Source organism: Onychostoma macrolepis, chromosome 03, assembly GCF_012432095.1.
Source record: "Onychostoma macrolepis isolate SWU-2019 chromosome 03, ASM1243209v1, whole genome shotgun sequence".
Classification (NCBI taxonomy): Eukaryota; Metazoa; Chordata; class Actinopteri; order Cypriniformes; family Cyprinidae; genus Onychostoma; species Onychostoma macrolepis.
Window position 1 is genome coordinate 23,367,023 of NC_081157.1, and position 12,286 is coordinate 23,379,308.

Here is a 12,286-nt window from a genome sequence, read left to right on the forward strand (position 1 = left end):
CGATTACGAAAATATTCGATAGCTACAGCCCTAGTTTTAACAAATCAGATTGATATCCGATCAGCGAAAACGCGCATGAAATGACCAGGTGTAAACGGGCCCATTCATAATCTTTGACAAAAATACTATTATAAACTACGTTGGTGGATAATTTAGCACCAAAAGCTATTCTAGAAAAATCATGAGTGCAAAATTTTATAAAATCTAAACATTTAATGAAATAACATTTATTTAGTGGGGAACAAATAAAAAATAAAATGTGAAGGACTAAATCTGGTAAAATGATACACATTGCTCTTTGTAGTGTTGTAAAATACATTTAATGAAAACAAGTAAATATATTTATTTATAAATATAAACTACAAAATTAAAAAAAACATTTATTTTAAATGTATAGCACAGTAATGAAGGCAGCAACATATGATAGAGGAGTCCTATCTATCATATGTTGCTGCCTCCTCCATTACTGTGCTATACATTAGATTATTAATAGCCTTGATAGGACAGAACAAGAAACGCTATAAATAATCTTTCATTGCTTTCAGTATCGGAGCCGATACTGATCCTGAATATCGGATCGATGCATCCCTCAATGTTACGCCCCTTACCATATTGTGATGCTGTCCAGCACGACGAGACTAAAACAAAACCCATTATATACATTTGTTGCATAATTACATAAGGACATAATTACTGATGATAATGACTCATATGGTCTTTTTACGTTGTCGCGCAGACATTACCATGTCTGCATTTGTGTTTGTAGAAACGCCAAACAAGCACTACTCTACACTGCTCAAAACTGAGCGTTTGAATAGATTAGTAGCAAATTCTTTAAATATTGAAACATACATACAGGCTGAGACTCAGAAGCACCAGACTGTCCTTACGACGTTGGAATTGCCCCACTGTATAGTGTTCACATCACAGCCATTCATAGTGTTCACATTGTAGGCTACTCTCTCCCAGGTTCAGGAAATAGTCCTCCGTAAAATGTGCTGCACACACTCGGATATTTGCGTTGTACTGTTCTGGAACAGTGTTGTAAATACAACTTAACCACTGATTTCAAGTTGTGTTCTCATTTGGAAGGCCAAACAAAGTACTTTCGCTTTTACAACGTAACACAGCATCTCCATGACATGGCAGTGGCAACAATACTACAGCGAGAATAAAAGTTACACTGCCTTTCATTGCGTATACGTTTGGGCGGTGTTATGCAAATTTTCCCACACCGTGACGTAGACACGTGGGGTGTTTTTAAATGAGCCGTTTTAGGAAGGCGTGGCAGTGTCTTAACTTTTATAAAGAATATCTCTGGGTTTGAGACTTTAATCTTTGCAACTTTACAGATGTTATATATGCACAAACAGCTTGTAACACTTCAAAGACAAAGGAAAACATGAAATCACATCATATGACCCCTTTAATGCAGTTTTGGGACAACATGTGAGTGAGTAAATAATGACAGAAGTTACATTTTAGGGTGAACTATTCCTTTAAAGGGCTGGTTGATTGCAATTTTCACTTTTTTAACGTTAGTGTGTAATGTTGCTGTTTGAACATAAACAATATCTGCAAAGTTGCGGTGCTAAATGTTCAGTGCAAACGGAGATATTGTTTTTTAAAATTCTGGCAGTTTAATGCCTACAAAAACGGCTCGTAGGGACTAAAACGAGTTACTCCCCTGGTCCGTTATGTCACGAACCCAGATAAACCCCGCCCTCATGAACACGTTTGACTGCACCCCAAAAACACAATCAAGTCTAGGAAAAAAAAGTCAACCACCCCTTTTAATGACAGTCGGCAACATGTTTAGTTCTGTCCCTTTAAAGGGGTCCTATTATTCTTTTTCACCTTTTGAATTTTAGTCAGTGTGTATGTTTGGGCATAAAAAGATTATCAAAGTTACAAATCTCAAAGTCCACTCCAAAGGGAGATATTTCATTTTAAAAAAATCCCTTTTCAAGAGCTACAACGAATGGCTCGTTTGGACTACAGCGTTGTTTCCCGGTGTTAGTGATGTTACAAAGCGGCCCATTAGAATATCATTAAAATAAATCCCACCTACAGAAATTCGAATGGTTGGCGGGTGGGGAGAGCGCTTGTGGGGTTGAGCACTGCACGTTTCAAAATCTAAACCCGGTGCTGGTGTTTTTATATCACTGTATTTCTGAAGGAAACCAACTGTTTTCAGAAAATTTTGTATGTCATTTTCATTTCATCTTGCATGTAATGTCTGATAAAGCAGCGGTTGTGATAGAAGCGCTGCTTTGTGTACAGCCGTTACCGGGCAAACCTCGGTCTCTCCCGCTCCAATAGCGCCTCCCGCAGGCACAGAATGAATATGCTGCCACAAATAGTGTAAGTCTGTGGGACTATGTATAAATAAATTGAACTGTATAACAGTTTCACTGCAATTCATGTTATAATGTTAGAATTAAAGAACAAAATATAATACATTTTACCATTGCATTTATCTGTACATAGTAAATGCAGTTATTTTTAAGCTGTTGTTGACATCCTATGTAAAACGGGATTTAGCCACAAAAAACAACAACGTTTGCACTTTAATATGTCTTGTAATATCCGTGCGTGCAAAGGTTCTGTGCGATCCTCGTGTTCAATATTCTCGGGGTCTGAATTGATAGCAATGTTGACAAACTTGCTGCTTTGGCAAGGGGCGGGGCAGTACTGAAACACCGTCTAAGCCAGGGGTGTCAAACTCAATTCCTGGAGGGCCACAGCCCTGCAGAGTTTAGCTCCAACCTTAATTAAACACACCTGATCCAGCTAATCACATCCTTCAGGCTTATTTGAAAACTACTTGGTTTGTGTGTTGGAGCAGGGTTGGAACTAAACTCTGCAGGGCTGCGGCCCTCCAGGAACCGAGTTTGACACCCCTGGTCTAAGCTGTTCGCCAATCATAATGCACTGGGACAGCTAACCAATCACAACACATTTTGTTTTTTGGAAGATGGGACTTCATCAAACCCGGAACTAATCAAACTGTTTGTGCCAGGCTGGGAAGAAAGGTATTGTAAAAATGTGAAAATTGTGAAAAATAATGCGATTTTCGAACCACCAAGCATGAGAGCATGGCCTAGTACACCCCCAAAACAAAATCAAGACTTTGTGAAAGAGCATAATAGGACCCCTTTAAGAGCTGCACGCATCTAATATACAGGCACTTATGTTTTTCTCTCAACTTTACTTTCATCTTAGACATAACCAACTGAGTCTATACATAAACCTGGTAACTTCGTTTAGTAATCAGGCTTTATAGTGCGCACGCTTCGGGTGTATGTGCTCAGAAAAAGCGCACGTCAGAACAGCACATGAATGAAAGGTTTAACTGGCAAGGCTTTAAAGCAGATGCGAATAATGTACTTTTGTGATTGCGAATAAGTGCAAGTGTCCCGTGAGAGTAACTCTACCGCTGAGTTAACACTGATGTGAATGTATGTGGCGTTGTACAGTATATTGAGACGGCGGCGCCAGAACTGCAGCTGATAGAATGTACGCTGTAGCACGATACTATATTTCTTCAGAAGCAGATTGAGACATTATCATCCACGATCAAAAATCGTCATATTGCACTACCAGACATTCAAAATACATCCTATAGGCTAAGTTAACTGTCTTGTCTTTCAAAATGTGTGTCTGTCATTGGATTACAATCAGATGAGGGGCGTTTGTATCTAGTCTCAGTATGGCAGCTGCAGTGGACAGATAGGCTATCAAAATGCGAACTAGCCGAAGGGTTAGGGATAGGGCGACCAGACGTCCCGTTTTTCCCAGGAGTCACAATTCGTTGTAGATTAACTTAAAGTTAGTGACGGCGGGATAGGCGGAATCACGCTGATAGAAGTGCTCTCTCTTGTGCGCTCCACTTCTTCAGTCTCATACAGTGCGCGATCAGTTCTCAGTGCTCAAATACACACACAGCAGTCCTGTGTCTATCGTGTAGAATCAGAGTATCTCACATAAATACAGTCAGTTATGGCTTAAGGTCCATAACTGACTGTATTTATGAATGTCCCACGTCTCAAAAAAAGGGACAGCATTCCTAATTATCCGTGTCATAAATGTTAACCAACAAAAGATGTTAAATGTATACTTAAGCAAAGCTACTGTATTTGAAAAATGAGTTTAATTTGTATCGCTACAAAAAATTTTTTCACTTATTCCGGTTTTTCCAAATTCAATCCTTGATTCAAATTTCTCATAAGCTTAATTAATTTGGTCTAAAGAGAGAAGAATTGATGCCTATTTTTGTTTGAATACTACATATAAAATAGCTACCAAAATAAATGTTGTTAACTGCACTTTGACTAAAAGTTGACAAAAATACAATGACTTTTCGTCGACTAAAACTAGACTAAAACCATGAAAGACTCAAATGACTAAAATGTGACTAAGACTATTAAGCATTTTCGTCTCAAGATAAAGACTAAGACTAAATCAAAAATGCCTGCCAAAATTAACACTGTACCGGTATCACCGTGGGGGTGGTTGGGGGGATGGGGTTCCCCTCTTTTTACGCTTTCCTTCGCTTTTAAATAGCTTGTAAAAGTGGGGTGCGTATTTTACTTTCACTTTCAAATTAGCGCCAATTCAGCATAAAGCACTTGTTCGTTGTTAGTTCGTTTGAGTTTTCCCCTTGTTTCCCACAAATTCCGTCGCTTCTAAAGAGCTTAAAAGCGATGTGCGCATTTTACTTTCACCTTTGAACTAGCGTCAATTCGGCGTCAATTCAAACATCAACAAAATACAACTTCAAACTCAACTTAGCATATATAAATCATAGAACTTTTAACAAAACGAATCAAAATGCACCATTCTATAGGCTATGCCTAAATAACATAACATAAATAACTTAAACAGTTTAAATGGCCTAGGCAGGCCTATACAAAACTGAAAATCAGCACACATTGTGAAACCAATTAAATAAGAAACAAATGTTTAAAAAAAACTTCCCAAATCACTTTAGATAAACGGCAAAAGTCAACATGGCATTTCAAAATGCAAAATATTGCCAAACATGCGCTTTTGCATTTAATTTTGAAACTAAATCTTCCTCTCTCATATTGTCTGTCTCACCCCACTCTTCTTGTCAGTCAGCTTGACTCACTCTCCTCATGTGAATGAAATCTAATTATGATGCGACTGCCGTTCAGCATGCTGTATTGAGCTGCCGCGTTCAGTTTTTAATTGTAGTGTCTGTTTTCTAACTGAACTAAATTTTTATTACTATAAAAAAAAATCTAAACGACGTTGGGGGACGGTGCCTCGGTGGGCAAGTGACATACCGGTATCACTGCCAACACAGTCTATCGCAGCAAGCCTAGAAGGCAGTTTCAAACCAAGCAGCTTTGTGTTTGCCGACGCGCTCAATTCGCATGACTAACTTGTGAAATCTATTTGTGGAAATCTCACGTAAAATTCCCGTTAATGTCTATTCCTATAAAAATGTCCAGATTCGACATGCGAAAATTTGCAGAACGGCGGTAAATGTGATCGTTTTTTAATTTTTTTTTTAATGTGGGCCAGATCCATTTATTTTATATTACTATTGAATCTTACTGTTTTTAGTCTTTCGTTTTTCATTTAAATGTTGCAAAACATGATGCTTTTTTGTATTTGTCTATGGATAATCACATCTTTTGGTTTGCCTATCAAATTCAAAGTAACGAGACTTTGTTTTTTTGTTTTGTTGATTTTTAAGTTGTATAATATAAAAATGGACATCTGCCACATGTCTATTAAATATATAGATATTTTTTGTTGTAGTTGAGAGCTCTGTTTGTCACAACAGAAATTTTTGTTCTTACTGAAAATTACATTTAATAATAAAACGGTAACACTTTACAATAAGGTGTAATTTGTTAACATTAGTTAATGCATTAACTAACATGAACAAACAATGAACAATGCATTTATTACTCTATTTATTAATGTTAATGAAAATACAGTTGTTCATGTTAGTTCACAGTGCATTAACTAATGTTAACAAACACAACTTGTGATTTTAATAATGCATTAGTAAATGCTGAAATGAACAGTAACTAAGATTAATAAATGCTGTAGAAGTATTGTTCATTCTTAGTTCATGTTTACTAATGTTGTTAACTAATGTTAACTATTGAACCTTATTGTAAAGTGTTACCAATAAAACAGCCAATGAGAACATATTCTAACATATTATTAATATTACAGCTATAGGAGTGAAATTTTGGTCCAATGACATTTCAGTTTTGTGTGGATTTATACAAAATATTAAAAGGCAGATGACAGTTTCTTGTTGCAGCTGGTTAGAAAAGTCAGTTTAATGTGGAAGAGAAGATCCATCACTTGCATGGACAGAGTGTTAGAGTGAAAGCGGGAGAGCGACAGGCAGCGGAGATGTGTATTGCTCAGGACAGGGAGTTGCTCATTGTGGCACGTTCAGCAGCGGTGCGTGCAGCGCTAATGGCTGCAGGCTCGCATTAGTGATGGTGGGGGATGGGCCGGTTTACACACGCCGCTGGAGGAGCTCTGATCTGACGCTCCGCTGCAGAACCATGCTGTGAAAGCATCACTGAAAAGTGCTCTTAAGTAACTCCGGTTTAATACAGTTATTCATTTACATGTACTTCATTTAGTAGCAGTAAATGATGGATTAAAGTTGGTGTGAAATTAAAATTCATGTTTTGTTTTTTTTAATAAATGCAAATTATAGCTCATATTGCGAACAATTCATCCTTGTTTCATGCATAAATGCAATTTAAAAAAATTTTAAATTATCCATAAAAATTAGTAATTGTTAATCCTCAGATGAACCTGCTTCATTTTATTTCTATTGGTGGATGGCATCAGAGATATGTTTTATATTTTTACATTATTTTTGAGTAACTTTAAACGGGTATTTTAGCATAAAAAATTACACTGCTGATGCTAAATATTACACTACTGTTCAAAAACTTGGGGTCAGTAAAATAAATTAACTTTTATTCAGCAAGGGCAAATTAAATTCATCAAAAGTGACAGTAAATACATTTTTTTTTGTTACAAAAAATGGCTTTCAAAATTAATGTTTTTTTTTTTTTTAATCTTTCTATTCAACAAAGAATCCTAAATCCTGTTTTCAACATTAATAATGAGAAATGTTTCTTGAGTAAATCTAGCTTTTGCGTTTACAGTAGGGCTACAAGATAAATCGCATGTGATTGTCATGCGTATCTCGTCAATAAAGCCGGTTCTGTGATTAGTAGTTAATCTCCATCACGTGCTTTCTGATGGAGCTACATTTAATACACAGAGCCGTAGATCACTGACAAGCTACACAATACTGAGTTCATAATTGCAGATGTCAGTGATCTACGGCTCTGTGGGCAATTCCATGCAAAATTCATCCTTACCATGAAAAAAATAAATTTTTTACCAAAAGAATAAAATCCTGTTTAACTTGTGCATTTAGGTCTGTATTTTACGACATCAACGTGCTTTAATAGAAATTTGAAGGAAATCACTTGTTTATCCACCACATACGAGGGGTGCACCTAAAGTAAAATGACATTTTCATTTGACTGTATTTTATGTTTTCAAATGAGAGATCAAAGACTGCCCAGTTTTTAATTTGTCAACATTAAGTATTTTGTAGAAAGATGGAAGCCTGTCTGAAAAGTGAATAAACTCACTTTGTCTAAGCAGCGATGATTCTTGGATTTATGAGGTCAGGACGCTTCAGCGCTGTCACATCCGTAACGTTTTAAAGAAAGTTTATTTCATATAGTAATTATTAATGAAATTAACTTAACTTTCTGTACAAAGCCAACTTATGGCTAGGGCTGCTCGATTGTGGCAAAAATCATAATCACAGTTATTTTGGTTAATATTGTAATCACGATTATTGAACACGATTATCAGTGGGCCATATAACCAAAACTTTTTTAATGCGAGTCTAAAGTATTCAGTTAACAGCCTACTACAGAAATTGAATAATCTAATGCAGTGGTTCTCAATTCCAGTCCTGGGGACCCCCTGCTCTGCACATTTTGCATGTGTCCCTTGTTTAACACACCTGATTGAGATCATCAGCTCGTTGGTTCAGTTCATGGATCTCTCTCCTAACAAGGGACACATGCAAAATGTGCAGAGCAGGGGGTCCCCAGGACTGGAATTGAGAACCACTGATATAATGTAAAATAAAACAGCATAGTATTCATTGTAAGAATTAAACTTCCTTTGTTACAAAAAGCCATACAAAAGCCCTTCTGTCAAGAGCATTGAGTGATTTTTGTCTTTGTGCTTAATATTAAATCAAACAACAAAAGACAAAGTCAACAGCAGGAATATTGCCCGATGTCACTTTAAGAGCCGCACGGATCCAATTTACTGTTACACACGTATTTTCAGTCTTGACTGTTTTCATTCATTTATTACATAACCGACAAGGGTTTACGTGAATAATCACCAAGCGCTGCATTTTGTGACACTTTTGCATGTATTTGACTGGCTTTACTGACGAGATGCGCATGACAATGATATGCGATTTATTGTGCAGCCCAATCAAATTTTTAAATATATTCAAATAGAAAATAGTTGCTTTACATTAAATTATTTCACAATATTTCTGCTGAATTTTTGATCAAATAAATTCAGCCTTGGTGAGAATAAGTCTATTTAAAGTGTCTAAGTGAGAATAAATCTATTTAAAAAATCTTACCAACCCCAAATTTCTGAACGGTAGTGTATATTATCTAAAAGTTTAAATATTGTATCACAGAGGTGGGGGACTCGAGTCACATGACTTGACTCGAGTCGCAAATTTAAGGACTTGTGACTTGCTTGACTAAATAAAGAAAATGACTCGACTTGACTTGGACTTGAGATCCAGTGACTTGAGACTTGACTTGACTTGACCTTCATGACTCGGCAGGACTTAACTCTAATTATTATTATAAATCATTGCGACATAATCTGGTAAACAAAACGCAAGCCACTGAACCAGCGGCAGAAGAGTTGGTCTATCAGTTTATTTCACATTTCTATATTCAATTTTTTTTAATAAATTTTTCCAACAGAACATACAGAAAACAAAACGAAACAAAACAAAAAGCTTAGGCAGACCTTAAATGCACAGCTGTCAATTTAGTTCTTAAGATAAAATCAAAGAAATCGATCAGCTACAGGGGAAAATACATAAACATTAACAGTAATGGGCTTCTTTTTTTTGAGCCATGATGACAATAGTTTTCAAGAACAATGTAGGCAATCATGCAAAGTGAAAGAAACAGTCCAAATAGGGTGTCTATATCCGATAAAAATTTTGGGTCCATTTTATTTCTGATATAAGGGGTGATTTGTAGTCAGCATATTATTTAAAATTGAATAGCATGTTTTGTTACACACTGAAATTATTTAGCGTGCTCCCAGACTGAATCCCAGTCTTCACTGGAGATATTTAGTGCAAAATCATTTTCAAACATCTATTATCTTTGTCTCCTAGGATGGTCAAACTCAATATAACATAAATATGAGATACATATTTTTATCTTGTATTTTTCAAAAAATGTTCTCAATTACAGACTTATCGGTATACAAAGTAGTATTTTGCCTATTTTCAAAATGTTATATTTAAAACATTATTATTTAAAATGTATAATTAAAAAAGTAAATTTCTAAGGAAAAATGAATAATGTCGTGTGGCAAAAATATATTTGTTCCTGTTTGATACTGTGACTTGACTTGACCCTTATCAGGACTCGACTTGACTTGCTTGAGGTGAGCCACTGACTTGACTTGACTTGCTTGATTTGTTTGTACTGTGACTTGAGACTTGCTTGAGACTTGATGGTAGGGGCTTGGGACTTGCTTGAGACTTGAACATGTGTGACTTGCCCCCATCTCTGTTGTATCATCAGTGCATCTTTATTTTGGTGTTTTTATGAAGAGTAGACACCGTTTTTCTTATTCTCAAGCTCTCCCCTAAAGGCAAGTCGGTCTCCACTGCTTGTACGTGAGCGGGCGGATGTCACTGAGCAGCTGATGACAGTATCTTTTAGTACACTCTTTGACCTATGAATGTTTGGCTCGGCAGCGTCTACGCTACACTGGCAGAGAGCAGGACCTCGTGCCTGTGTAACGCCTTGCCTGCTCTCTATGAATTTAAATTGAAGCGCTACACTGGCAGCCGTTTGGAGCCACTGTTTCATGAACATTCGGTGAGGTTCACAGATGCTGATGGTCTTTTTTTTCCTCCATAGATGGGTCTTGCAACTGCTAACGGCCCGTTCGGGCAGCAGTATGCACAGGGTTCGGTCCAGCAGATGTCCGGCGCTGGATTAAACGCTCAGATCCAGAACAAGGCAGCTCTTCCCAACAGCCTCCAGCCCACCCTGAAGGGTGCTTCCAGCGTGCCAAATCTGGTGAGTAACCCTCCACAGCTGGCTCTGGTTCAGTTCAGAACACTTCAGGCCTCTCTTGTCTCTGCGTCACACATCTATTCAGCAGCTATTTATTCTTTCGAGGAGCTAATTGAAGTGCATGTTACACGCGACAGAATATGACGCAAAGAGTGGATAAACTGGCTAAATGAAGTCTAAAATGATATCTGAAAATTGACCTAGATTGCTCCAACATTGTGTAGTTAGGTCAACAAAGTATATTTATTTATATTTATAGCTGTATTTCCTTTTGTCTTTTTTTTTAACTAAATAGTTTGAGGTCAGTAATGGCGCTTTTCCACTGCGTGGTACGACTCAGCTCGGCACAGTTCAGAACGGCACGGCATAGCTCAGTTCGGCTCGGTTTGCGTTTCCACTGCAGTTTAATACCGCTTTAGAGTGGGCGGGATTATTCACGTGTCGTTATAGTTGCGCCGCCTCTACTGCCGTGACTCCTGAAAAATGTTTTAATTCCACGTTGCTCCATCAAGCTCTCGTTGGATCCTCTCCTCGGCTATGAACGAGAGGAACATCTGTACTTCCTCAACAGACAATGAAACAGCCATTTTTTGCTCATTCAAAACAGTTGCGTTCGATCCTTCGCTGGCTGTGCTGATTTAAATCTAGCGGGTCTGTTGTGTCTCGTGCCGCAAGTTCAATGACGCAGGGAGTGACTATTTTTTCCGACCAATCAGTGATCAGCAGAGTTTACACGTCATGTTTTGGTAACAGTACGGTTCGCTTGGAATCTCGGCCGAGGTGGTACTAAAAAAAGTACTAGGTACTGTACCCAGTGGAAACCCCCCCCAAAAGTGAGCCGTACTGAACCGTACCATGCAGTGGAAAAGTGCCATAAGAGGTTTTTTTTTTTTTTTTACATTAATTAAAGGGTGCATAAATACGTTACATGATTTCTGAAGGATCATGTGACACTGAAGACTGGAGTAATGATGCTGGAAATTTAGCTTTGCATCACAGGAATGAATTACATTTTAAAATATATTCAAATTAAAAACAGGTATTTTAAATTGTAATACTATTTCACAGTATTACCGAGTTGTGGCTGGACAGTTTACAAATGTTAAAACAATTGTGTTGTTGAAGCCAAGAAGACAGAACACATTGTTTTGATTAAGGCGTAAAATGGACGCTTAACACCTCAGCGAATAAAATCACAGCTTCACAGCCTCTCGTGGCTTGAGGCTTTATCTAACCAACTGAGAATATTTAGAAAGATTTGTTTCTTTATGTAATAACAACCGAATTTGAGCTTCTATCTAATCAACTCTTCCCTCCAGCTGCAGCAGCAGGTGCCCTCGGTGGGCATGGTACCGGGACAGGGGGTGTCAGCGGGCCCCACGGCCGACCCAGAGAAGCGCAAACTGATCCAGCAGCAGCTGGTCCTGCTGCTTCACGCCCACAAGTGCCAGCGGCGAGAGCAGGCCAACGGCGAAGTACGCGCCTGCGCCCTGCCCCACTGCCGCACCATGAAGAACGTCCTCAATCACATGACCCACTGCCAGGCGGGGAAATCCTGCCAAGGTGAGAGGCAAAATGAGACCAGTTATGTTAATGTATAACTGGACTCTGGCACTTTACCCCAAGCTTTACTCCACATGGTTTGTCATGTGCCATCTCTGAGTCGATCTGAAAGTGCTTGTATATTCCTCCGTCTCTTTGTCCGCAACCATATTTCGGTGATGACTGTACATCTCAGTGTTGTTAAACTGTCTGGCCGGGCACTCAGGCTTCATGTAAACTTGGGAAGTCAATCGTGGCTCTTGTGGTCTCACTGTCTAAGTATGAAGGAGTCTGGAACTTCGAAACCCCTTTTATTCCTTGACATGATTTCATTTGGG

The 12,286-nt window shown here is 38.1% G+C and overlaps 1 protein-coding gene across 5 annotated transcripts in view; it reads left to right on the forward strand.

Annotated features, from left to right (window-relative positions):
* Positions 1-12,286, forward strand: part of LOC131535882 (CREB-binding protein-like) — a 60,234-nt gene that overhangs the window by 30,292 nt on the left and 17,656 nt on the right. For all 5 annotated transcript variants that reach the window (XM_058768398.1, XM_058768401.1, XM_058768400.1 and 2 more), the window contains exons 3-4: positions 10,248-10,409; positions 11,726-11,969. In XM_058768398.1, coding sequence (XP_058624381.1) covers positions 10,248-10,409; positions 11,726-11,969 — 406 coding nt within the window. The remainder of the gene's footprint in view (positions 1-10,247; positions 10,410-11,725; positions 11,970-12,286) is intronic.